The sequence below is a fragment of the Oncorhynchus masou genome, chromosome 31, assembly GCF_036934945.1.
Source record: "Oncorhynchus masou masou isolate Uvic2021 chromosome 31, UVic_Omas_1.1, whole genome shotgun sequence".
Lineage (NCBI taxonomy): Eukaryota > Metazoa > Chordata > Actinopteri > Salmoniformes > Salmonidae > Oncorhynchus > Oncorhynchus masou.
Genome location: NC_088242.1, coordinates 71,292,521 through 71,318,941, shown reverse-complemented (window position 1 = coordinate 71,318,941; position 26,421 = coordinate 71,292,521). Strand labels below are relative to the sequence as shown.

General features: G+C 41.4%; 2 protein-coding genes across 3 annotated transcripts in view; one reads left to right on the top strand and one right to left on the bottom strand.

The window, feature by feature from the left end:
• Window positions 1-1,896: 1,896 nt before the first annotated feature.
• On the top strand, window positions 1,897-5,946 carry LOC135525272 (insulin gene enhancer protein ISL-2B). Its single transcript, XM_064952986.1, has 6 exons — window positions 1,897-2,012; window positions 2,368-2,557; window positions 2,880-3,139; window positions 4,054-4,337; window positions 4,664-4,831; window positions 5,134-5,946. The coding sequence occupies exons 1-6, from the start codon at window positions 1,955-1,957 to the stop codon at window positions 5,248-5,250; spliced, it is 1,077 nt and encodes a 358-aa protein (XP_064809058.1). The 5' UTR covers window positions 1,897-1,954; the 3' UTR covers window positions 5,251-5,946.
• Window positions 5,947-8,098: 2,152 nt separating this feature from the next.
• Window positions 8,099-26,421, bottom strand: part of LOC135524380 (S phase cyclin A-associated protein in the endoplasmic reticulum-like) — a 98,580-nt gene continuing 80,257 nt past the window's right edge. For both annotated transcript variants that reach the window (XM_064951853.1, XM_064951854.1), the window contains exons 27-31: window positions 25,454-25,694; window positions 21,303-21,452; window positions 14,012-14,203; window positions 9,233-9,281; window positions 8,099-8,990 (exon numbers count right to left, since the gene is read on the bottom strand). In XM_064951853.1, the coding sequence (XP_064807925.1) occupies window positions 8,887-8,990; window positions 9,233-9,281; window positions 14,012-14,203; window positions 21,303-21,452; window positions 25,454-25,694 (736 nt within the window). In that variant the 3' untranslated portion in view covers window positions 8,099-8,886. The remainder of the gene's footprint in view (window positions 8,991-9,232; window positions 9,282-14,011; window positions 14,204-21,302; window positions 21,453-25,453; window positions 25,695-26,421) is intronic.

Genomic DNA, 26,421 nt, shown 5'->3' with positions numbered 1-26,421 from the left:
AAGGTTAGGGTTAGAGGAGGGGTTATCTAACATGCTAAGTATTTGCAAAGTACCTAAAAAGTTGTTGAAGTATGTTGTTGAAAAGTTGTTAATTAGCTAAAGTTGTCAGTGATGAGATTTTAACTTGCCACCTTTTGGTCATGCTATACGCCTACCCGTCCAACCTGGCTAACTACCCGACTTTCATTTTTGCCTTAAGTAACCATCTGTCTTATGTGACCATACCAAACGTGACATATCAGACTAATTTTAGCATCCATGATTTACGTTTACTATGTCACCTCTAGTCTATGAGACCAGGCTGCTGGAGACGTTTGTCCACAATGATGAAATCATAGCCATTGAACCTATTGTTTATCATCACATACTTCCTCATTAACAGGCATGCATTAATTGTTGGTTATGTTAAAGATATCCATTACAAATGTTAAATGGTGCACTTTGCTACCTGTTCCTTAACCAATAGTGTATATCACATGCAAAAAAATGGATGGGTTTTCCATGTCAAAACGTGTCTTAAAACGTACTGAAAAGGGTAAAGGGGTAAAGATGTCTTGATTTATATATCCGGAGAATACTAATCAAATTTGAATTTTGATTATACAATATTGCAGAATGGGAACATCTTGTTATTATACTTATACATTTACAAAACGAAATTCAGAGTAATCTAATAAATGTCAGTTCATGGAATGCGTGGCAAAATAGCTTCTTCATTTATTTTTTGGAGAGATTTTGATAGATTTCTATAAATTGACAAAATAATAATATTGACTAAATAATATGGCTGTGATTAAAACCATAAACAACAAAATGGTCCTTTCTGCTCCAAAAGGACCTTTCTGCTTCTTTTCCAGTAGAGGGCTCACTCATAGAACTCTCGTTCCTTTGAGGTCTCTCGTCTAATCTTACTTTATGAAATCCAGGCTTTTAATATGATTTTGCAATGCATATTATACGTTTTTGTATTGTCACCAGGAAAAATAATAATGATAATAAAAAATAATATTAAGAATATAACAAATGAATGGGTCTGCATAATCATTATCATCACCGTAATAATTATCACAATCATAAGTGTAGAAGCATAATCATAACAATGAAGTTCAACTTTCCACTCAACTTAGGCGAACTTATGTGTGAAAATCTCTCTATGTTAAGAAAATATAACCGTTTTTAGTATTTAGACTTTTTTGTCTTAGGTCTTTCTTAACATTCACTATATTATGCAACACATTTCAATGAAAATTACAAAACTCAATTTCGAATTTCTTTAAATTACCTTTACAACTTTTCTTCCAGTTCCATGCTTTTTAAACAAAAAAGAAAACGCTGGCTTGGACAAAAAAACACGGATAGAGAGGGTCTATGTTGATCTAGTAAGCCTACAGCGTTTCACAACTGGTGGGTCGTGCATTTAAAGTGTGTAGAAAATGATAATTCACTTTTTTTTTTTATATACCTCTGAACAATTTTTCTTTAATCACAGTATTTTCAATAGAGTGTTATTAGCAGCTCTATTTAGCAGAGTTTGTTGATTTTTTTGGTCTCAAACCAGTGAGTTTAGCATTCTTCATCAAGAATATGGGCAAAATGTAATTATTGAAAATGAAAAGGTGGGACTGTTGTTCCTTTGTCATATAAATTGTACATTTACTATCAATATAGGATTAAAATCGTTTTCCAGCAATTTGGGTCCAGAGGCAAAAACCAGTTGAGAACTACTGATCTAGTAAGTAGTCTATTGTTTCATAGTCAAAGCCTTTGCATAGTTTACCCCCTCCCCAAACGCACAGAGGTCCAGGTTGACATGTGACGTCACTCTGCGCGTGGGACATTGCTCTTCTCTTCCCACCTCTCAATCGAGGAATAGAAGTTAGCAGTCAACCAGGAACGGGACCGGGCAGTCTTCCACTCAATTTCTTAATCTATCGGCCTGCACTATCCCTCCTGTATGGTGGATATTATATTAAATTCTTCTTTCTTGGGTGATATGGGGGATCATTCCAAAAGTAAGTAAACATTCGTGTCCCTATTTTAATTTTGACCCAGGCATATTTAAGATTGATTTGATCGTTAACAATATTGGGCTATTATTGGAACATTTCACGATTTATTTGTTTGTTGCATTGGTCAATTTCGATAACTGAAAAGGGTGATGTGAATACATCTTAGGTCTACGGTCAGTTATACCCGTATATAGCTACTGCCCTTCGTTCTGGAAATGACAAGGATAACAAAACAGGACACGACACGGTTGCATGCTGCAGAGTGGACACTGGACGAACATGCGGGGATTTAGCGAGTATATCTGGTGATTACATTGGTGTAGGTGGTGGTAGCATTAATATACTGTGCATTCGACAGAGAAGTCTGGAATCGCAATGTGTGTGGGCTGTGGGAGTCAGATCCACGACCAGTATATCCTGCGGGTCGCCCCGGACCTGGAGTGGCATGCAGCGTGTCTGAAGTGCTCGGAATGCACTCAGTACCTGGATGAGACGTGCACTTGCTTCGTCCGAGATGGCAAAACATACTGCAAAAGAGATTATGTAAGGTAGGAGTTGACTAAATTTCCTCACTAACGTGATTTCAGAGCTTTGGAATTTCCAAAGGCCCCAATTGTGCAAGAAATTGTAGTTAGGCCTACTGAAGTGGAAATGTATGAGAAATTGTTCAAACTGCTTGTTGACACTAAACAGTATCCACATGAGAAAGAATAGCACAACCTAGTCAACGTTTCTGGTTTATTTGGTAAAAATACAATAAAAAAAGGTCGACTTGTGTCGTAGGCTATTCGTCTCCTTCATCTGACTAAATTGCATGTTTTTGTTATGCATTATAAGGTATTGAGACCAATGTTCCTATGTCCTTTTCAGATTATTTGGGATTAAATGTGCAAAATGTAACATTGGCTTCTGCAGCAGTGATCTGGTGATGAGAGCTCGTGACAACGTTTACCACATGGAGTGTTTTAGGTGCTCGGTGTGCAGCCGGCAGCTTGTGCCGGGGGATGAGTTCTCTTTGCGGGACGAGGAGCTGCTCTGTCGGGCTGATCACGGGTTACTTCTGGAACGGGCCTCAGCGGGAAGCCCCATTAGTCCGGGAAATATTCTCTCCAGGTCTTTTCATATTGCTGGTCAGTGAACGAATAATGGTGGTAATAATAATAACGAGAGTCTAATATTAATATTAACGTTAATAACAACGAAAGGATATAGCATAATAATAATAATAATAATAATTGTAAAATAATATTTTTTTTATAATAACAGTTATTATTATACTTGTCTGCAACATGTTCCTTTCACTGATCAAGTGTGCAGACTTTTAAGCCTATAGGTTTATTACATTACTTTCATTGGTAGACTAAACATGAATTAAAACATATTGGGTGTTGTTTGTATCTATTAAGTTGTTAAAGCTATTAGACTAGTATATGTCAATTCGTTTATTTTGAAAACAATAAGGTAACATTTTGGCTGTGTAAAGGGGGTATGCTGCAATGGTCGATATATTTTTGTTAATTCAAATACTGAAAGTTTTGAGTTTGTAGGTGTGAAGTTTGAAAAATACAAAATAAAAGACGTCGATCGAAATATGATTCTACAACAAAAAATAAATTCATGTTAAATGGGAAGCATTTTAAATTGTATTTGTAATTTACAAAATGTTTTTGAGAAGGGATATTCAAATATTGTATAGCCTGTTTAATTAAAGTTTACCAAAGAATCTTATCAATTATCACGAAATTACATGATCGTCGTTATTATTTTTGGTTGAGTACATCTTCACTGAGGAATGTGGGTGTTTTTTATGATTGTTTTTGACTTTTTGTGAGTTTCCTCTGCTCCTGCCTTGATTGTGTAATTACTAGGGAGAAGTAGGCAGAATAAGTGCATCTATCATCAGTTATGATTGCTTTTCTAAATTTGGCTCAGTCAGTGGAAATGACATTTTCAAAGATATTTCCTTTTGAATAAGTCGCTCTGGATAAGAGCGTCTGCTAAATGACTTAAATGTAATGTAATGTAATGAATATTTGTCCCACAGATCCCGTGTCAGTTCGACAGCCTCCTCATCGGAACCACGTCCACAAGCAGTCAGAGAAAACCACTCGGGTGCGAACAGTATTGAACGAGAAGCAGCTTCATACCCTTCGGACCTGTTACAATGCCAACCCAAGACCAGACGCTCTTATGAAAGAACAATTGGTAGAGATGACCGGTCTTAGCCCAAGGGTCATCAGAGTTTGGTTTCAGAACAAACGTTGTAAAGACAAGAAGAGAACTATATTCATGAAGCAACTTCAACAACAGCATCACATCGATAAAACTGTAAGTTCATTTAGACATTATAATGCAACATAAACTAAAAATAAAGGTATTATTTAATAGGGCGTGCCAAATAAATGTAATGAATGCATATTTTTATTTAACTAGGCAGTTAAGAACACATTTTTACTTACAATGATGGCCTACGAACAGTGGTTTAACTGCCTTGTTCAGGGGCAGAACGTCAGCTTTTTACCTTGTCAGACTCCGGGATTCGATGGCCCAATGCTCTAACCACTAGGCTACCTGCCGACCATATTGCACTTTGAATGTTGAGAAAACCAGATGGATGGTGGTGAGATGTTTGTTGTGATACATTTTATCTGTAGAATCTTCAGGGGCTGACGGGTACACCTATGGTGGCAGGCAGTCCAATTCGACACGACAACACGGTCCTAGGGAACCCAGTAGAGGTGCAGACTTACCAGCCCCCCTGGAAGGCCCTGAGCGAGTTCGCCTTGCAGAGTGATCTGGACCAGCCCGCTTTCCGGCAGTTGGTAGGCACACACACACACAATAATTTTGCAATAAATGTATGTTTATTCAATTATCATCCACTCGATCACTGAATGGCCAATCTCGATTCAGATGAGAGAATGCAATTTTATTCAGTCAAATATTTCTAAATTAAATAAATGCTTTTCAGCATCAAATTCGAAGGCTGGTCGATTTACATGAATATTCATATTGGCCTAATATTTGCATTGGACTTCATCGATACATAAGGGTCAATATCAATATGCAATAAGCAATATTGAGAGAAGAAAAACGCTAATTAAAACAACCGTTTCCATCGCAGGTGTCTTTTTCTGAATCGGGCTCCATGGGTAACTCCTCCGGCAGTGATGTGACCTCCTTGTCGTCGCAGTTGCCGGACACCCCGAACAGCATGGTACCAAGTCCGATGGACACGTGAGACCAGCCCAACAGTGACGCTTCGAACTCCAGCATGCTCCCGCGTGCTCTGCATGATAATTGGCTAGTTAACAGCTTTAAGAGGAAAAGGATTTCATCTTATTTAAAGAACAATAACGCTGGATTTGTCTATGAGGATGCACCATTTGTTCACGGAGGGACCGGTCTGCATTGCTCAGGATCGGATGAATTTTAAGTTACCAGCCAGTGACAACCAAGGGCTATAACTAAAACGGAGGCTGAGCCTCGGATCTTACCTACATTGGTTGGACATAGCCTACGTGAGGATTATATCTACAAACATTCAACTTTATTATGAGTCGCTAGTTTGTAATGATGAACATATCAGAACATTATCCATAGTGGCCAACAGTTGTATAGTTTCATCTATGTAAGTTTCCTATGTCGGGTTGCGACCACGACTCTGTAGGTGTGCATGATTTCTAGAGATGATTTAAAATCAAGCCCTGTAAAATATTGTAATTAAGGGGATGGGATACAGATTGTGGAACCTTTCAAGAAAAGTAAGTTATTGATATTTATTATGCGAAAATGTAGGCTATCGTAATAAACCCATATGAACGGTTTCATGTCTAATGAACTCTGCATGTGAAATTTCATAGATGCAGTAATTCAATCAAATATTAACTGAAATTTCAAATGGACAAAATAAATCACTGTGTATTTATGAAACGGCTATTTCATGGTGGTTTTGCGTTGCCATAAACCTATGGGCTTAATCTAAACTATGTAGCCAGGGTGAAAAACGTTTGAGATGTAATAGGCCTATAGAATCTCAAATTAATTTCTAACCATCCAAAATAAATCACTGTGATGTTAGTTAAGACCACAATCTTTCACAGAATCGCGTTAGTCATTAGAGAAAATCAATTTGATGGAAGCTATCATTTTAATGGCATATTCAAAAATCGTAACGCAACAGAATCACAGTTGGTCAAATGCAAGCATTTCTACGTTGAGGCCTGTTTGTTAAATACAATTGAGTATAACATATTGTTTATTTAGTTGTCCTCCACATATGGATTTGCGATGTGATCATTCCAGTTTCACTTGTAAAGTCACAAGTCTAGACAGAGGACAGGGCTCGGCGGCTCCTTATCTACGCTTGGCATCATCTGCAAACGATACATTGAATGGAACCACAACAAACCCACCTCTCTCTGTCGCTGGAGTCTGTGCTGAAGGGGACTCCCACCCTGCGAACGCATACTGGCATGTCTTGGGTTTATTTACCTTCCAGGCAAAATCCTGGATAGCCTCTGGACAAGGAGTGCAGGTCAAGATACTGACGACATACTAGACCTCAACAATTTGTTGTTGTGGATGAACTTTCTGATCAGAGGACGCAACAGCATTCTAACCTCTTAATCACGATCGGAAACATGATCAGTCTTTCAGCACAGTACATAGTAGTCCTAGCAAGGTCTCTTTATGTGACTTCTGGCATCAAATCAAAAAGCCATTAGGCCTATCCTGCCATGCATAGTCTTTTATGTCCAATAATTGTAGCTATGCAACAGTAGCCTACTGACCAACACATTCTGCCCCTGTACCCCACCTAATCTTTCCCCTGGAAATATTTCATAATCGTGGTTAAAATGCATTTTAGAAACAAAGCATAGATTTGAGATACAGAAATCAAGGCAATGTCTAGAATAAAAGTTTATAACTTTCAAAGTCGCACAGAAAATAACAGCATCCATTGGCCTGAAATTTTGGAATTGCTTTATCCATTAGCCTTGCTATAGGCCTAGATAGGCTATGTAGTTAGTTGTATTGTTGCATATTTCTGTCATTTACACAACTCATTAATTCGTCCATAAAGCCATTTAAGAGGGGGGGTTGCAAGACAACTGGCAAATAAATAAAGTGCTTAATGCCTATATGTCTTTTGGCACCTGAGATCATGGTTTTACAGTTATCTAATTTCCATTTGATCAGATAATTATATAGTATGGCAATCTGCAGTTCACAATCAGCCATTTAGCTGTATCTGATAGACATTAGTCCAAACAACAGCCAGCATTCGTTAATCCACTGTTGCGCTCCGAGCGGCAGAATGAAAATAGATGCTGTAATTTCCTCCTGCGTCATTTCAGGATTTCACCTAACCGATAACAAATAATAGGAATCTAATGGACACATTTCCCATATTAACGTAATCAGTTGTCATAATTCTGATGTATAAATAATTAGGCTGCTCCACAGTTTGGGGTAGGCTACACTATTTCAGGGAAATAATAGACCTAGGCTACTTTTCAAGCGGTGGGCCCATTGTAGAGCTGCAGTATGCTGCATGTGAAATGCGTTTAAGAGTCTTATGCATTTACTATCCCTTAATATGAGAGGCCTCTTCAGTTGATATTAAAGTTGAAGAGACACTTGTCAAGAATTTTGAGAATATACCCAGCCATGTATAGGTTTATGTACTGAAAATAATTATTCAATATTGCATTAATTTCTAGGAGTCATCTTTCAAAAAAATATCCATTGGTATGTCTCCTTGCTGGGAGCTCTGAATTAACTGTTGGGATTGATTGAGCTGCTCCAGGCAAGAGCAGAGGATTGACTGGGTCTGCAGAACTGAGTCTGGTATAGAGAAGGACCAGCCATTTTCTTTTAACCCAGCTCCTCACACCACCTGGGATAATAATCACTATTACAAATGTTACAATGCTGTACAGGCAGAAAATTACACATGCAGAGAGGCTACAGTCAGTAGTTCTCATTAATTGTCACTTGATGATCTGTAGACATAGGGGAAATCACTGAGACTTGAATGAGTGAGCCGCACAGTCTCTAGATAAAAATAACTGGAGGACAATGAATGATGCCTAATAATAAATCATTTATTAAATGGGATAAAAATGTATTTTACTAAATCAATTATATTTTGTATGTTCTTCACAGCATAAAGGCAAGAACAAGGGAAAAATTTGTACTTGAAATCAGGACAGCTCTTACTAGAGCAAATCTAAAATGTACAGAATAAACACATATAGACTATGTAACTTACATATTGAAGTACAAAACTGCCCAACGCCTGTAAAATAACAACAGGGGAAAAAACATTCTGATCAGGTCATTCACATCTTAACTGTATATGAAAATATTAAAAGGAATTAACAGGAAGTACACAGTAGTACACAGTATTATTGATGTATTACATATGTTATGTAATCTAACCATTATGAGAGTGCTTTTGATTATCTCTGCTGCTACGTTGCCATTCTATCCACAATAGAAACACAACACAAAAGCAAATAACTTGGTTGGACAAGGAACATAATTATTGTGCATGACTCACGGTAAAATACACAAGATAATCACCTCCAACTCAAACTTTCATGCAAATCGCCCATGGACCACGATGGATGACTTACACAAACATTTTAGTTATACATGTGCAACTCAAGTTAGGATTTATCCCTCGTATTCTAGGATTTCAAGAGTTTTGGGAAGGCTAAGACTGCATTTTTAAAGAATATGCCCATATGCAGACTTCAAATCTAAATGGGAAAGTATGTAGTGTAGAATGGAGGGTTAAGTGTCGGTTTCTACTTTCTAGTGTTTTTCATGTATATGTGCGTGTTAGAGGTCGGAATGCAATTCTGGATTAGTCCTCCTGCTTCTTGAGGAAGAACTGCAGTGCTGATTCCCATTGGTCTCTGGGAAAGCGGTCGGACAGCTCACAGTAATCCAGTGGCTGAGAGACTCTGTCTGCATGGTGACAAACCATAGAACATTGTTTTTTGTCTGAGCAAGATGCCTCACAATTATACACTAATATTTAAGAATTATAATCGTCAATTGACCAAAACAATTTATGTAAATTCATATTTTTCAATTGAAAACACTGTACTGTGACCTTTAAAAAAATAATTGGTGAATGCATATATTCATTTTAATGCAAAACTATCAAAAAAAATTAAAAGTGAAAAATGGCATTGAAGAATACCTACCTCCTTGTTGCATTCTGTTGTCTGGATGGTTCTCACTTGAGGCACCGTCCTGGAGGAAATAAAAGAGGAATATGTCAGAGTGATCCACAGTATTAAGACAGGAGTAGGGGAGAGGCCAGACACGATTGCTCACCAGCTGTGAAGAAATGGAACATTTTATCCACCATATCTAAGCAAACCATAACTCATCATGCTTGAAGCTAACCAACCTAAATAGGTACGAACAGATAACTTTACCTTAAACATAAACTTTTGCATACATTTTGCAACGATTTCATGATGCCGGATTTGATTCTGACAACGGTGTGTTTTGAACATCCAAAATAATAACAAGTATTTTACATACCCATACATTCTGTTTGCAGTTCCTGCATGTCTCCCTGTTCTGATTAACGCACACATTAAAGCTTATAAAGATGTCACAATATACTCATAATTTCAATACGAACCATATCCTTAAAGGGATAGTTCACTCAAACTATAAAATGACACATTAGTTCCTTACCCTGTAAGCAGTCTATGTACAAGGTATGATAGCAATCCATGCTTTGGTTTAGTTTCCCTAGCACTAGCTGGTACAGTTTCCTAATGCTAACGTTTTAGCATTTGTGGCACAAATCCCATTCAATTCATGGAACCGATATTATACTGAACAAAAATATAAACGCAACATGTAAAGTATTGGTCCCATCTTTCTTGAGCTGAAATAAAAGATCCCAGAAATATTTCACCTGCACGAAAAGCTTAATATTTTTTTTTAAAGAGCAAAAATGTATTTACATCATTGTTAGTGAGCATTTCTCCTCTGCCAAGATAATCCAACCACCTGACAGGTGTGGCATATCAATAAGCTGATTACACAGGTGCACCTTGTGTTGGGGACAATAAAAGAGCACTCCTATATGCAGTTTTGTTACACAAAACAATGCCACAGATGTCTCAAGTTTTGAGGGAGTATGCAATTGGCATGCTGACTGCAGGAATGTCCACCAGAGCTGTTGCCAGATAGAGAAATTAACATTCAATTACCATACGCCGCCTCCAACGTTGTTTTAGAGAATTTGGCAGTATGTCCAACCGGGCCTCACAACCGCAGACTATGTGTAACCACGCCAGCCCTGGACTTCAACATCCAGCTCCTCACCATGGTCTTGACCTGACTGCAGTTCAGCATTGTAACCGGGCAGATTGCATGTATGGCATCATGTGAGTAAGCGGTTTGCTGATGTCAACGTCGTGAACAGTGTGCCCCCATGGTGGTGGTGGGGTTATGGTATGGGCAGGCGTAAGCTACGGAAAACAAACACAAATTAATCTTATCGATGGCAATTTGAATGCACAGAGGTACAGTGATGAGATCCTGAGGCCCTTTGTCATGCCATTCATCCGCCGCCATCTCCTCTTGTTTTAGCATGATAACGCACAGCCCCATGTTGCAAGGATCTGTACACAATTCCTGGAAACTGAACATGTCCCAGTTCTTCCATGGACTGCATACTCACCAGACATGTCACCCATTGAGGATGTTTGGGATGCTCTGGATCAATGAGTACGAGTGTAAATGCACACAGGCATTGAAGAGGAGTGGGACAACATTCCACAGGCCACAATCAACAGCCTGATTAACTTTATGCAAAGGAGATGTGCTGCATGAGGCAAATAGCGGTTACACCAGATACTGACTGGTGTTCTGAACCACCCCCCCCACCTTTTTCCAAGGTATCTGTCACCAACAGATGCATATCTGTTTTCCCAGTCATGTGAAATCCATAGATTAGGGCATTCATTTACTTCAACTGACTGATTTCCTTATAAGAACAGTAACTCAGAAAAATCTTTGAAATTCTTACATTCAAATTTTTGTTCAATATAGCATTTTTGCCTATCATGTTCAAATCATCCATAAGTGACTTTGGTGAATTTCACAATCAATTGTAGGTACTGTACTTTTGAATGATTTGAACATGATGTGCAAAAAATGCCAATATCAGGCCCACGACTTGAATGGGATGTGTGCCAGAAATGCTAAGAAGTTAACATTTAGAAACAACGCCAGGGAAACTAAACCAAAGCACGATTGCGGACATACTGTCCATAGACTGCTTATAGGTTAAGGAAACCAATATGTAATTTTGTCATTTGGGTGAACTATCCATTTAATACTAAAATAGCAAAAGTACTAGCAAAGCAAGTTTTTGCTTCATCTCAGGTTAATTCTATAATAAATAATGACACCGGGAAGGAGGAATCTATAGATCTTCCCACTGTTTGGCTGAAATTACAATAGCCTGTCCCTCTATTGTGCGAGATAATCTTAATGTAAATAATGGTGGTAGCTAGGCGGTGAGAGACGATGTTGTCAGAGAAGATGAAGGAGACCGCCTGTTTACTGGAGGCTAAACCACTGACAGGTAAATCCACTGAGGAAGCCATGTAGGTGCTAAATATCCACCAGGAGACAGACATTAAAAAAGGTCCAATGCAGCCGCTTTGATCTCAATATCAAATCATTTCTGGGTAACAATTAAGTACCTTACTTACTGTGATTGTTTTAAATTAAAATAGGATTAATAAGTAACTAAAAGAGCAATTTCTCATACAAGGATTTTGCTAGGACTGTCTGGGAGTAGTCTGAATGGGGTTGGGAAAACGGAAAACTAGCTTTTAATGGCTGAGAGGTTTGTAACTCTTTCTTATTGCTCTATTGACTAATTTACCACCTGGAGATGTCACTGGGCAGGCCAAAATTCCATCCCACCAAAACAGGCAGAAATTTCAGGCAGTCTTTTCAAGCAGCCCTTGCACTAAAAGGGAATTACCATAATTTTCACAATTTCACAGTATTATTCCAACCTCAGTGTGTAAATAAACAGAGTATACCAAACATTAAGAACACCTTCCTAATATTGAGTTGACCTCCCCCCACCCTTTTCCCTCAGAACAGCCTCAATTCGTCGGGGAATGGACTCTACAAGGTGTCGAAAGCATTCCACAGGGATGGCCCATGTTGACTCCAATGCTTGACATCAATAAGGGAGATCATAGCGTTCACCTGGTCAGTCAATGTATTTTAAAGAATAGGTGTTCTTAATGTATACAGTGCTTTTGGAAAGTGTTCAGACCCTTTGACTTTTCCACATTTAGTTACGTTACAGCCTTATTCTAAAATGGATGACATTGTTTTCCCCACCCTCAATCTACACACAATACTCCATTATGACAAAGCAAAAACAGGTTTTTAGAAATAGTTGCAAATGTGTAAAAAATAAATAACTTAAACATCACATTGACATAAGTATTCAGAGTACTCAGTTGAATCACCTTTGGCACCGATTACAGCCTCCAGTCTTCTTGAGTATGACACTACAAGCTTGGCACACCTGTATTTGGGGATTTTCTCCCATTCTTCTCTGCAGATCCTCTCAAGTGCTATCAGGTTGAACGGGGAGCGTAAATGCGATGTTAGATCGGGTTCAAGTCTGGGCTCTGGTAGGGCCACTCAAGGACATTCATAAAACTTGTCCCGAAGCCACTTCTACGTGGTCTTGGCTGTGTGCTTAGGGTTGTTATCCTGTTGGATTGTGAACTTTCGCCCCCAGTCTTAGGTCCTGAGAGCTCTAGAGAAGGTTTTCATCATGAATCTCTCTGTAATTTGCTCCATTCATTTTTCCCCTCGATCCAGACTACTCTCCTAGTTCCTGCCACTGAAAAACATCCCCACAGCATGATGCTTCCACCACCATGCTTCACTGTAGGGATGGTGCGAGGTTTCCTCCTGACGTGACACTTGGCATTCAGTTCAATCTTGGTTTCATCAGACCAGAGAATCTTGTTTCTCATGGTTTGAGTCATTTAGGTATCTTTTGGCTAATTCCAAGCGATCTGTCATGTGCCTTTTACTGAGGAGTGGTTTCAGTAAGGCCACTACCATAAAGGCCGGACTAGTAGAGGGCTGCAGAGATGGTTGTCCTTCTGGAAGGTTCTGTCAGAGTGGCCATCGGGTTCTTAGTCACCTGCCTGACCAAGGCCCTTCTCCCCCAATTGCTCAGTTTGGACGGGCAGCAAGCTCTAGGAAGAGTCTTGGTGGATCCAAACTTCTTCCATTTTAGAATGATGGAGGCTACTGTGTTCTTGGGTACCTTCAATGCTGCAGAAATGTTTTGGTACCCTTCCCCAGATCTGCGCCTGCAATCCTGTCTCGGAGCTCTATAGACAATTCCTTCGACCTCGTGGTTTGGTTATTGCTGTGACATGCGGCGTCAACTGTGGAACCTTATATAGACATGTGTGTGCCTTTCCAAATCATGTCCAATCAATTGAATGTACCATAGGTGGACTCCAATGAAGTTGTAGAAACATCTCAAGGATGATCAATGGAAACAGGATGCACCTGAGCTTAATGTCAAGTCTCATAGCAAAGGGTCTGAATACTTAAGTAAATAAGGTATTTCTGTTTTTATTTTTAATACACTTGCAAAAAATTCTAAAAACCTATATTTTATTTGTCATTATGTGGTATTGTGTGTAGATTGATGAGGATTTTATTTTATTTTAGAATAAGGCTGTAATGTAACAAAACATGGAAAAAGTCAAGGGGTCTGACTACTTTCCGAATGCACTGTATACAATACAGAAAATATATTTTTTTACTACACTGTGCCTTTAAACCAAAAAGACTGACTAAACCGGTGGCTCTATTCTGTATTTGCTCTGTATACATTAAATGTGCTAGTTCTTCAGAAAATGAAAGCTTCGCCAAAACATCAGTGTGTGTGTTACCTGTATGAAGGTGGCCAGTAGCACACAGCTCATCTCCTGCTGCAGGATAACCTTGTTCTGGGGATTGTTGTAGCAGGCTGAGATGAGTGAAGGGAAGAGCACTTTGATGAGGCGCGGGTGGCTGAAGTACTGGAAGGGTAGCTGACACAGTTTCTGCAGCACGCTGGGCTGGCGGCCAGACTGCACTATCACCTGGAACACACAGAGCAGGGCCAGTGAGCCAGTGCCACCCGTAAATCACTGCCCTGCACCCCTCCCACCCATAAATCTGCCACTAAAACAACACACAAACACCCATTAGGAGGAGACCTGGAGGGCACAGCATCCCACCACACAATTACAGGCTATAAAACACAATGATGGGATGTTTTGCTCTTCCTTTGTACTGCAGGTAATTTCCGAGCTGTTGTGAAATGGGGGCAACAATAAATAGTAATGTGAAATATCTTCTTGATGAGAATTATCTTGACTTCATTATCAAAATATATAGGCTTTTATGTATTACCCGGTAACAGTTATCTCCAACTGTGTGAGTGTCACTGAGATATTGAAGCCAACACCAGACCATATCCCTGTGGATGTGCACTGTGCAGCTTAGGTTGAGAGGGCATGCACTGCGTAGGGTTGAGGGGGGGAGGGTGAACAGACCTCCACTGTAGCCTTGCCACCACCACTAAGAAATGAGCAATACCATTAATGGAGTTCTCACCCGGCTGACATCCTGCTCCCCTTTACCAGCGGCCAATCAATCACACAATTACATCCGGCCCACCAATATTAAAACCAAATCACGTCCAGCCTAGTTTGATTAGAGCGGGAACTGGTCCAAAGAAAGGGGTCCTGGCCTAATGCTCAGGGCATCTCCCCAGAGCCTGGGAAGGCCATCAGCACTTCTCTGGGGGGGGGGTCACCACAGTAAATCCTGTCTGGAAAAACACCCCACTGCTTTACAGGTACAGAGACCCAGGCTGGGGCTCAGCTGAAATAGGAACCAGAAGGGCAGGGTGAGGTCCCCTGGCCACAGTGACATAAATTCAGAGGATTTACAAGATTTGGAGAATACACTTAACAATACTCTTCCAATGCATTCTCTCTTTGATAATGCACTTTAAGGTTTAACGGTAGGATAAACAAAGCGATAATTCACTGCTTTTATAATTTCAAGGTGAAGCTCCTCAAAGCTCTGTTCTACAGCAGCGTTCAAAGGGCCACAGGCGATGCCTCTTCCTATTAATGTCTGTAAAGATTCTTTACTGACCAGCTAAAACAAAAGAGTCTTTTTAGGCGAGTTAAGTCTCCACTGGCACGCAACTAAAGCAAATTCTCACAAACATGCAGGTTCACTAGGAGGATACCGAAATACCCTGTATTTTCACTGTCATGTAATGCAAGAATCTAACGTTAACTCCACTGTACAGAAGGAAAAAAGGGGAAGATCTGATTGTTTTCAAAATAGAGCTGCTTATTTTCATTTTAGAAGCTAGCTGCAGGACTTCGCAAGATCCTAGATCACCGAATCAATCTTTACCGTTGCAACACTGCCAGAGGAGGAACGGACAGAGAAGGTGGTCATACATTTGATTATGAGATCCCAGGTAAAGGAACCTTTCATCAGAATATTGAAAAACACACTTCAGAAACACTGCAGACTAACAATTTGCTGTTGCAGGGCCTGCTTTTGGACGTCATAATCCTGAACTTTCATAGGTCTCAGAGATTCAGAAGTCAGCGTCTGTGTTGGGGCCGATGCTCTAAGGACTCAACCTACAAACCATACAGCAATCTCATAATCCTCCACTATGCAGTGTTCCATCCTCAGCTGCCTAAATAAATTGCCCACCCTCAAGTGCCCTCTGCAGCGAGGCATACAGTGCCTTCAGAAAGTATTCATACCCCTTGACTTATTCCACATTATGTTGTATTATAGCCTGAAATCAAAATAGATTAAATGTTGTTTTTTCCCCTCACCCATCTACAAACAATAGCCCATAATGACCAAGTGAAAACTTTCTTTTAGGAAACGTTTTCACATTTATTGAAAATAAAATACGGAAATATCTCAGTCACACAAGTAAACACACCCCTTAGTCAATACATGTTAGAATCACCTTTGGCAGTGATTACAGCTGTGTATTTCTGGGTAAGTCTCTAAAGCTCTTTGCACACCTGGATTGTACAATATTTGCACATTAATATTTAAATTCTTCAAGCTCTGTCAAATTGGTTGATGATTGCTAGACATCCAAATTGCTAGACATCCATTTTGAAGTCTTGCCATAGATCTTCAAGCTGATTTAAGTCAAAACTGTAACCTAGGCCACTCATGAACATTCAATGTTGTCTTGATAATCAACTCCAGTGTATATTTGGCCTTGTGTTTAAGGTTATTGTCCTGCTGAAAGGTGAATTTGTCTCCAAGTGTCTGTTGGAAAGTTGGACTGAACCAGGTTTTCCTCTAAAATTCTGCCTGTGCTTAGCTCTATTCTGTTTATTTTTATCCTAAAAAACTCCATAGTCCTTACCGATGACAAGCATACCCATAACATGATGCGGCCACTACCATGCCTGAAAATTTGACGATTGGTACTCAGTGATGTGTTCTAATTACCCCAAGCATAACACTTTGTATGCAGGACATAAAGTACATTAATTTGCCACATTTTTGCAGTTTCACTTCAGTGCCTTATTGCAAACAGGATGTTTTGGCATATTTTTATTCTGTACAGGCTTCCCTCTTAATAAATACCGTCGCCATGTTCAAAGGGATATTCAATGTTTGTTTCTAGATTTTTGTTTACGCATCTACCAAAAAGGTGCCCTTCTTTGCGAGGCATTGGAAAACCTCTCTGGTCTTTGTGGTTGAATGTGATTGAATTTTACTGTGAGACCTTAAATATACTTGTATGTGTGGGGTACAGAGATGAGGTAGTCATTCAAAAATCATGTTAAACACTATTATTGAGTTAATTCACATTATTAGGTGACTTGTTAAGCGCATTTTTCCTCCTGAATTTATTTAGGCTTGCCATAACAAAGGGGATGAATACTAACTGAACCTTTAATTCATTTGTAAAATTATCTAAAAACATAATTCCACGTTGACATTATGGGGTATTGTGTGTAGCCCAGTGACACAATCGCAATTGAATCAATTTAAAATTCAGTCTGTAACAACAAAATGTGGAAAAAGTCAAGGGGTGTGAATACTTTGAAGGCACTGTTAAACAAGGCCAGCTGGCAGCCACAGAGGTTACCTAGTCCTACAGAAACCAAGTCTACAGGCAACTTTCCATGACTCTGTAGGCATCACCCCAGGTGAAGAGCAATAACAGTGCCCCACACGGTGTTCCTGTCCACTGGAAGTATCTATTCAAACCCTGACATCATAAAAAGGTCCAGCAAGCGTCTGTCTGAAGCCATGAATCAAGCCGCAGTTTAACACAGACCCGTAAAGCTCAAGTGCCTGGTGGTTCTGGTCTGTCTTAACTACAGAGATCTGCCTTTTCAAACAGGCATGCTCTTTTATGACTCGCCATTACATAACCACTTTGCTGTCCACTGACAACAGAGAGTGTGTAAAGTTAATGTTCCGAAACGCAAACAAAACCTTGGGAAAGCCCAAGTTGAAGCGGAAACCAGGCGGTATGGACTATCCAAATAAAGTGTTACCAAAAATAAAACTCTCATGCAATAACCAAGGTTAGCAAGCTAGCTAGATTTGACAACTTCTAAGAGTCAGAGTGAACCTGTACTGTAATTCCAGCACATAAAACATTTTAAATTTGAGATTCCTCCACACATAGGAAGACTACCGTGGATGAATGGACAGTGGAGTAGTCTCTGTTCTGCTGTCTAGACAGACCCAGACACCTCAGCTAGAGGAACCATGTCAGCCTTCAAAACAGGGCAACCAACCTGAAGCTCTTGCCCACAACACAAGTCAGACCCTCTGCCAAGCCTCCCTCTTACACACTGGAGTTACCCTAGTGAAGGAACGGCCCTACTGATAAGAGAGAGGGGCAGATGATATTAGAGGACACAGAGTTTTTTCAGGAAGACAAGCTACTGCTGAATGTGCCTCTTAACAACTAGCTACCACCTGATTGAGATGATGTAAATTGTCTACTGACAATCAGATGTCGACATGGACATTGACTTAAGATATCCCCTGGACAAGAAGAGAAGATCCCACCATGGCTTTTAAGAGACAGACCAAGGGTATTCATCTCCTATAAACCACGTGACACGGTGTTTGCCAAATAACGTGTAATTATTCTAGATTTATCTGCCTAATAACCTTGTCAACTTACAGCAGATGATGCCGTTTTGAAACTGCCAAGAGCCACAATCAAAATGAGTCATTCTGCAAATACAACCTCTTTAAAAAGATATGGAAGGTTTATGGGGGAAATGTCCCCTTCACTACACTGAAGTTAGTTGGACCTGGGCCCTCCCAATATGGAGTGTGTAAATCATCTACAGAGCTAACAATCAGCCCTTACCTGCCAGTCACCAGTCTGAGTTGGTGTGTGTTTACTGTGGTGTATAGTAGGAGACATAGGGTGTATTCCCCAGCACTGGGTTGGCTCCCCAGGAAGGTGTGAAGGGTTAGGGTTGTGTTGGCAGTAATGAGGAGTTGATCAGGGATTACAGGTGCAAAGCTGTGAGCTGGAGTCTGCAGGGCAGAGGAAACACCCTTGCACAGAATGGGAAGGACAGGGGCTGGTCTGGCTGCAGATAACACTGATGTGTGGGATGACAGTCTGGGAAGGGGCCCACTGCAGTTCACAAGCAGATAGTTTTCTAGTTTTCTATTTGACAGTAGACTTCATAGTGAACTGAAATATTGTATCCGAGTAGTAAATGCATTGCAAGTGTCGGGATGAATTAATGTCAATTTAAGTCAATTTGGGAAATTGCATTAAGCTCCTGAAAACTTTCCATAGTCTGGAACTGGCCATGAAATGGAAAGCAAGCAAAGCCAGGGGTCTGGGTTAAACGTGTCAACATCGCTAGCATTTACTGTTCCTACATTTTAAAGAACCTAGAGATCATCACCATGAATGACTCACAAATGAATCACTTGGAGGTTGGGAAGAAAAAGTCGCGGGAGCTTACCGGTACTTATCTCCTCATGAGACAAGGAACATGGCAGTTACAAAACAAGTTTAATTTAGCCCCTTCTTAGTGTGACTGTCTCTATGGGTTCTCCCAAAAGACAATGAAAACATATGGCCACATGGCCCTGTGAGCCGAAACACTTAAGCACACACAAGGCTACATATGTCACTCTCCCAATGGCTTTCTATGTGACAGGCTGAGTTATTCATACCCTCAGAGCAGGGAGAATATACATCTACAAAGACCGTCTTCAAAGTTCTACGTTTAATGAGCAGCGTTATTTCTAGCGCAACACATATAAACAAAGGTTGGTGTGCCTGCCTGCCGACGGTGAATCAGCAGTCTGTGTGACCGCACGGGCGGGCCTGCTTTTGTGCTCTGCCAATGCTTACATTAGTCTGAGAAAAGCTAAAGCTACTCCAAATATTCCCCTCTTCTCCATCCATCCTGCTCTTTTCAGGGCCCAGATCACATGGACAAATTCCAGGAACCGTGCCACTGGCCAGGATCAGTCCACGAAGGTTGCTCTTCACATTTCCTCACATTTTCTCAAAGGGTTCTCACACCTATCAAATAAACAATAAAAGGAACAAGTCCTAAACACTGATTTCACTCTCTGGGATGACATTGGAGTAGATAGACAAAGGCTACATATAACATTTACTAAATTGTCAGCAGCTTGTGCCCTGATTGGAAGTCGCAGGTTGAAGACTTTGCATTAGGGCATTTCAAATTAGCAAAGTGCGCTGGTCATAAATGAATATGCAAAGGTCTGCTACTCCCAGGCAGACTGTTAGGTTAACTTTGCTGGGCAAGTACAAAGCCCAATCATCTGTCACCCCCCTAATTCAATCATCGGTCCTCATTCAATTATCCAATATAATATGCAAATCAGGCCAACAAATGCTAATTACGTACATCAAAATAATTAAATTGGATAGGAGAAGCAGAGGAGAGCTGGACTGCCATAAAATGGAGACAGATTCTTTAATTAGGACTAAAACATCATGGAAATTAGAAACTGAAATCCGCCTATAAATTGCTGCGTGGTTGACCGCGCCTGTGAGGACATTAAAAAGACAGAGGTTTGAGGTAAAGCTCGATGGCTGGCACTGAGGGTCAGGCTTCACTTAACTAAAGCCTGGCCAACTGTAGCACTTGTAAGCTGCTCAGGGGCTCAGTAGACAGACCATGCATGACAGCCAATTACACAGCAGCCAAGTCTGCTCCATCACATCCTGCTCACAGCCACATAGGCCCAGTAGCCTTAACACTAGGCCTGGGCCAACACAGCAAAGCACACAACACTAGAGAACTGGCAGCTCCACTGGGACAGAACAATGGACCATGCTACTGAGGGACAATAGAGCACCCACAGCCCAACAGCACAGTGGTGGCAACATATGAATCTTTAAAGAGGTGGCTCTTGTTGCTTTTGTATGAACCACAAAAAACTACACCCTCTCTTCATCTAATGATACGTTATCAGAAGCATATAAAGGAAACAGAAGTATCATTATATGGACAGACTGTTGCAACAGGGCCACAATGCTAAACCAGATACCATTCATCTCATATTTCTGAAACAGAACAGATACAGTGGGAACTGAAATGATTGACACCCCTGATAAAGATGAGGAAAAAAATGACTGTATAAAATAATTCAAATACTGTCTTGGGAGTATGTCTAAAATGAGACAATAGAAATTAATGGTAAATAATGTATTGAGCACAAAATAATCTGAAATACAACCAAAACGAACTACAAATGCATCCAACAAGTTTGGAGTCACAAGCTTGATGTTGTCATTGCATGCCAGGAATATGGGACCTAATACTACACTTTTGACTACTTTATATAGAATAATCTTTAGGGGTGTCAATTTTGCCCCCTACCTTTTTGAGAAAAATCTTTCTCTGAGCAATTGAATTAGTATTAAATAATCTCCCCACTTTTTGAGCATACAATATAGCTCAGGATTTGAATTATATTTATTTAAAATCATTATTGCTCATCCTTATCAAGGGTGTCAATTTCAGACCCTACGAATGTCTCAAATTACAACAATTTATGGTGATAACTAAAGAAAAGGCATGAAACAACAACATTGACTTCATTACATATTTGAGTATGTGTGTGTGTGTGTGTGTGTGTGTGTTAGACCTTTACCTGGTTGTCAGGGTGGTTGACGGTGAAGTAGCCCACACAGATGATGACTTCCTGCAGCAGCTCTTCAGAGGAGTGCTGAGAGCAGTACCACAGCAGGGAGCTCACTATGTGGCGGAAAGCAAGGGACAGGCCCTCGGCACCTAGAACAGTCTGAGACGGCAAGGAAAAACATCAGCATTCAAACACCACAAAAACCACAAACACAAAGCACACACAATCTAGCTGGAGACATTCACTAAAACTAACTGGATAGCGAACAACAACCGTCCTAAAGAGTAGAAAATCAACACGATGATGGTAATATAAGCGAGGCTGGATTTGCTAAATTAAAAGAGAGAAGAGGGATTTGTGTGCTTTAGCGGGTAGAGATTCAGACTGGATGATGCAGTGTACAGGGACTCCTGCTAGGGGGTCTCTCCCCAGCACCAACACCAGAGGGTCCTACCAGAGGGACCCCAATCCCCCAGAAAATTAGATGCTATCAGAGGTCCACAGACAGTATTTATTAAACATGTCAGCATGACTGAGCACCACAGGGTAAGCAGAGAAAAAACACACTGGAATCAGGTTGGGGTGTATGTATGGGGTTTTGGGACTGATGGAGGGGAGGAGGTAAACAGTCTCCTAAATAGTACCTACCTGAGAGGCCCACTCCTGTTAGCAGACCTGAGCCTTACTGCTGTCTACACTCTCAATATAACCCCCTGCAATACTGGAGACATAGAACTCTATTTCTCCCCAACTGTAATTAACCATACCCATCAGTCTTAGGACAGCGAGACAAACTGAACCCTATATTTTGTTAGTGAATGAATGCAAAGGCTGAATATACTGTCTGTTTTGATGGGCACCAAAAGGTTGGTGATTAAATACTAATATATTTTATTAATTTACTTGAAAATAGACATCAAATATTTGCTAAATAACCTTTCCAGCTTGAAATCCCCTCTAACCACGCTATTTGGTAGTTGATTCTGGGGCCTAGCAAAATGGCCAATGAGAAGAGAGAGCAGCTCAGCATCTACTGTAGTGCTTATTAGTCGGCACTAGTGTGGGGTAATGTGAACCACAAGGTGATTACAACACAGGCCACAAAAAACATTATTTAAAAATGTTCATAAAAACGTTGGCACTGAAAAGCTTCGAGTTCCAGCTGTTATGAATAGCCTGAGCATGGCGGAGCCAAGGGAGAGCAGCCTCTGTGTTAATTACCCACAGGTATTCAAATAATTAATAACTCTCCCACTTCCTCCCTTACGCCGTTCTGTTTATGCGCTGCCTGAGCACAGTGAAGCTGTCATTCTTTCTTCATCAGAGCTGGTAATGTATGGCTCGGGCTACAGCACTAATCACTCAGGTCCATCCGCATTTCTGACCCACAGTGCTCCATTTAACCTCAGCAGCTGACCCTCGGTCAGGGGACACTCATGTTTATGTCCGAGAGGTCAGGTTTATCCTGAGGATAAATACTCCAGTCCAATGGCAGCAGCTCTGAGACCTGGCCTCTGCTGCCTGTCGATCAGTTACACATGGCCTTGTTGCTGCCAGGAAGAGGAAAGAGGGATATTTGTGTTGCCTGATGCTTGTGCACAGGGATATTAAATCAAATTGTATTTGCCACACCCGCCGAATACAACAGGTGTAGAGCTTACCGTGAAATGCTTAACCAACACTGCAATTCAAGAAATCGAGTTCAGGAAAGATTTACTGAATCATAATGCATAGATAAACAGCGTGTAGGGGGGAGGGTGCAAATAATCCAGCTGACCATTTGATTAATTGTTCAGCAGTCTTATGGCTTGGAAATAGAAGCTGTTAAGGAGCCTTTTGGTCCTAGACTTGGCGCTCTGGTGCTGCTTGCGGTAGCAGAGAAAACAGTCTATGACTTGGGTGACTGGAGTCTTTGACAATTTTTTGGACCTTCCTCTGACACCGCCTAGTATATAGGTCCTGGATGTCAGGAAGCTTGGCCCCAGTGATGTACTGAGCCATACACACTACCCTCCGTAGCACCTTGCGGTCAGATGACGAGCATACCATACCAGGCGGTGATGAAACCGGTCAGGATGCTTTAATGGTGCAGCTGTAGAAGTTTGTGGATCTGGGGACCCATGCCAAATCTTTTCAGTCTCCTGAGGGGGAAAAGGTGTCTTGGTGTGTTTGGACCATGACATTTTGTTGGTGATGTGGAAACTCTCGACCGGCTCCACTACAGCCCTTTCAATTTTAAAAATCGGGGCCTGGTTGGCCCTCCTTTTCCTATAGTCTACGATCAGCTCCGTTGTCTTGCTCACATTGAGGGAGAGGTTGTTGTCCTGGCACCACACTGCCAGGTCTCTGACCACCTCCCTATAGACGGTCTCATCGTTATCGGTGACACGATTGTGTCATCAACAAACTTAATGATAGTGTTGGAGTCGTGCTTGGCCATGCAGTCGTGGGTGAACAGGGAGTACAGGAGGGGATTAAGCACGCACCCCTGAGGGACCCCAGTGTTGAGGATCAGCACGGCAGATGTGTTGTTGCCTACCGTTACCACCTGGGGTTGGCCTGTCAGGAAGTCCAGGATCCAGTTGCAGAGCTAGGTGTTTAGACCCTTAGTTTAGTGATGAGCTTTGTGGGCACTATGGTGTTGAACGCTGAGCTGTAGTCAATGAACAGCATTCTCACATACTGAGGTGTTCCTTTTGTCCAGGTGGGAAAGGGCAGTGTGGAGTTTGATTGAGATTGCGTCATCTGTGGATCTGTTAGAGCCATATGCGAATTGGAGTGGGACTAGGGTTTCCGGCATGATGGTGTTGATGTGAGCGATGACCAGCCTTTCAAAGCACTTCATGGCTACTGACGTGAGTGCTACGGGGCGGTAATCATTTAGGAAGGTTACCTTCGTTTTATTGGGCACAGGGACTATGGTATTCTGTTCAAAACATGTAGATATTACAGACTCTGTCAGGGAGAGGTTGAAAATGTCAGTGAAGACACTTGCTAGTTGGTCCGTGTATGCTTTGAGTACACGTCCTGGTAAACTGTTGAGCCCCGCAGCTTTGTGAATGTTGACATGTTTAAAGGTCTTGCTCACATAGGCTACAGTCGTCCGGAACAGCTGGTGATCTCATGCATGCTTCAGTATTGCCTTGCTTCAAAGCGAGCATAAAGGGCATTTTGCTCATCTGGTAGGCTTGCGTCACTGGGCAGCTCTCGGCTGGGACTCCCTTTGTAGTTTAATAGTTTTCAAGCCCTGCCACATCCGATGAGCATCAGAGCCGGTGTTGTAGGATTCAATCTTAGTATTGTATTGATGCTTTGCCTGTTTGATGGTTCGGGATTTCTTATAAGCGTCCGGATTAGTCCCGCTCCTTGAAAGCGGCAGCTTCCTGCTTTGTTTTTTGCTTGTAAGCAGGATTCAAGAGGATAGAATTATGGTCAGATTTGCCAAATGGAGGGCGAGGGAGAGCTTTGAATGAGTTTCTGTGTGTAGAGTAAAGGTGGTCTAGAGTTTTTTTTTCTCTGGTTGAGGAACGGATTTAACGGATTTAAGTTTGCCTGCATTAAAGTCCCCGGCCACTAGGAGTGCCGCTTCTGGATTAGTATTTTCTTGTTTGCTTATGGACTTATACAGCTCGTTGAGTGTGGTCTTAGTGCCAGCATCGGTTTGTGGTGGTAAATAGATGGCTACGAATAAAATAGATGAGAACTCTCTTGGTAGATGGTGTGGTCTACAGCTTATCATGACTTCTATAATATTAGACATTGCGCACCAGCAGTTGTTGACAAATAGACACACCCCAGCCCCTCGTCTTACCAGACATAGCTGCTCTGTCTTGCCGATGCACAGAGAAGCCAGCCAGCTCTATATTATGAGGGTGCTAGTCAAAAACTGTGAGAGAGGACATTGGTGACAAGGCCTTTTCATGGCACCCCCTATTTGGAATGTCTGTCTGGAATGTGTCCAGCATAATACACCTACGTAACCAGCAAGACCAGTATATACTGTATGGTATGTGATGTGCCGGTATTGAAAAACCTGCCCCGCAGGCAGCATAACCTTTGGAATTAGAGTCACAGGATGAAGGATTCAAGTGTGAGAATGTGTGCGTGTCTCTCTCTGTGTGTCTCCTGTACCTCAGTATGAAGTGGTGTGTGTGTGTTACCTGGAAGGCAGACAGGTCGAGCAGGGCGAAGCTGTTGAGGAAGCGGAGGCCCGTTAGGGCCACTTGGATGACCCCTGGGGCGTAGGGCTCCTGTGGGCCCTGGGCAGCCGGCTCAGGCAGGGTGGAGCTGTGGAGCAGGATGCAGTACAGAGTGTGTACCACACCCACCAGGTCTGTGGACTGCAGCAGGGCCGTCAGCCCTGTGGAGTCTGTACGCTTGTTGTCAAATATACTGGGAGAGCTGCAAAGGACACAGGCAATATAAATAAACATGTGACATGATCATTTAATTTCTGCTCAATGAACATAGTGACAGTGAAATGTTATATAGGGAAATTAATGGGATCTGACTACTCCACATTAGAAGTTCTCCAAACGTATTATTTATTATTATTGGTTAAAATGCTTCATTTCATTCTAAATCAAGTAAAAGTTCAATTCACAACATAGCTTTTGTCTGCCCTCACCACAGTGACCAGAGCTTCAGGATGTAAGAGTGAAGGCAGTCTGGTCCCTGTGGCTTCTAGATTTACTCGCTAGACCAGGGTTACCCCTTCAAATATAAATATGGCCTGCCCCATTTACACTGCATGCCTATCGGGTTAAGTGGAGTAACTGGTTACACTGAGTGAGACGGAAGTGCAGTCTGGGGACTGTGTGTGAGAAGGTGTCTATGCTCAGCTGTGCACTGAAGATTATTTAGGCCTAATCAGGGATGATCGCAGTTCAAAGCTTGGTCATTATCACTACAACCACAGACTGAGAAATTCCTTAATGGTACAGCAGTGACACAGAAATGTGACTGTTATTTTAAACCAGTTCAGAATGTGAGTTTGAGCCTCCAAGCTGGGCAGAATGAACACAGGAATTTGAAAGTAGCTCTGACAGCTCATGGCAGTGGCTCATCCATGCCCTTGGCTGCAGAAAGCTTCCTGGCAAGGTGCTGTGTACTCAGGCACATTTAATTA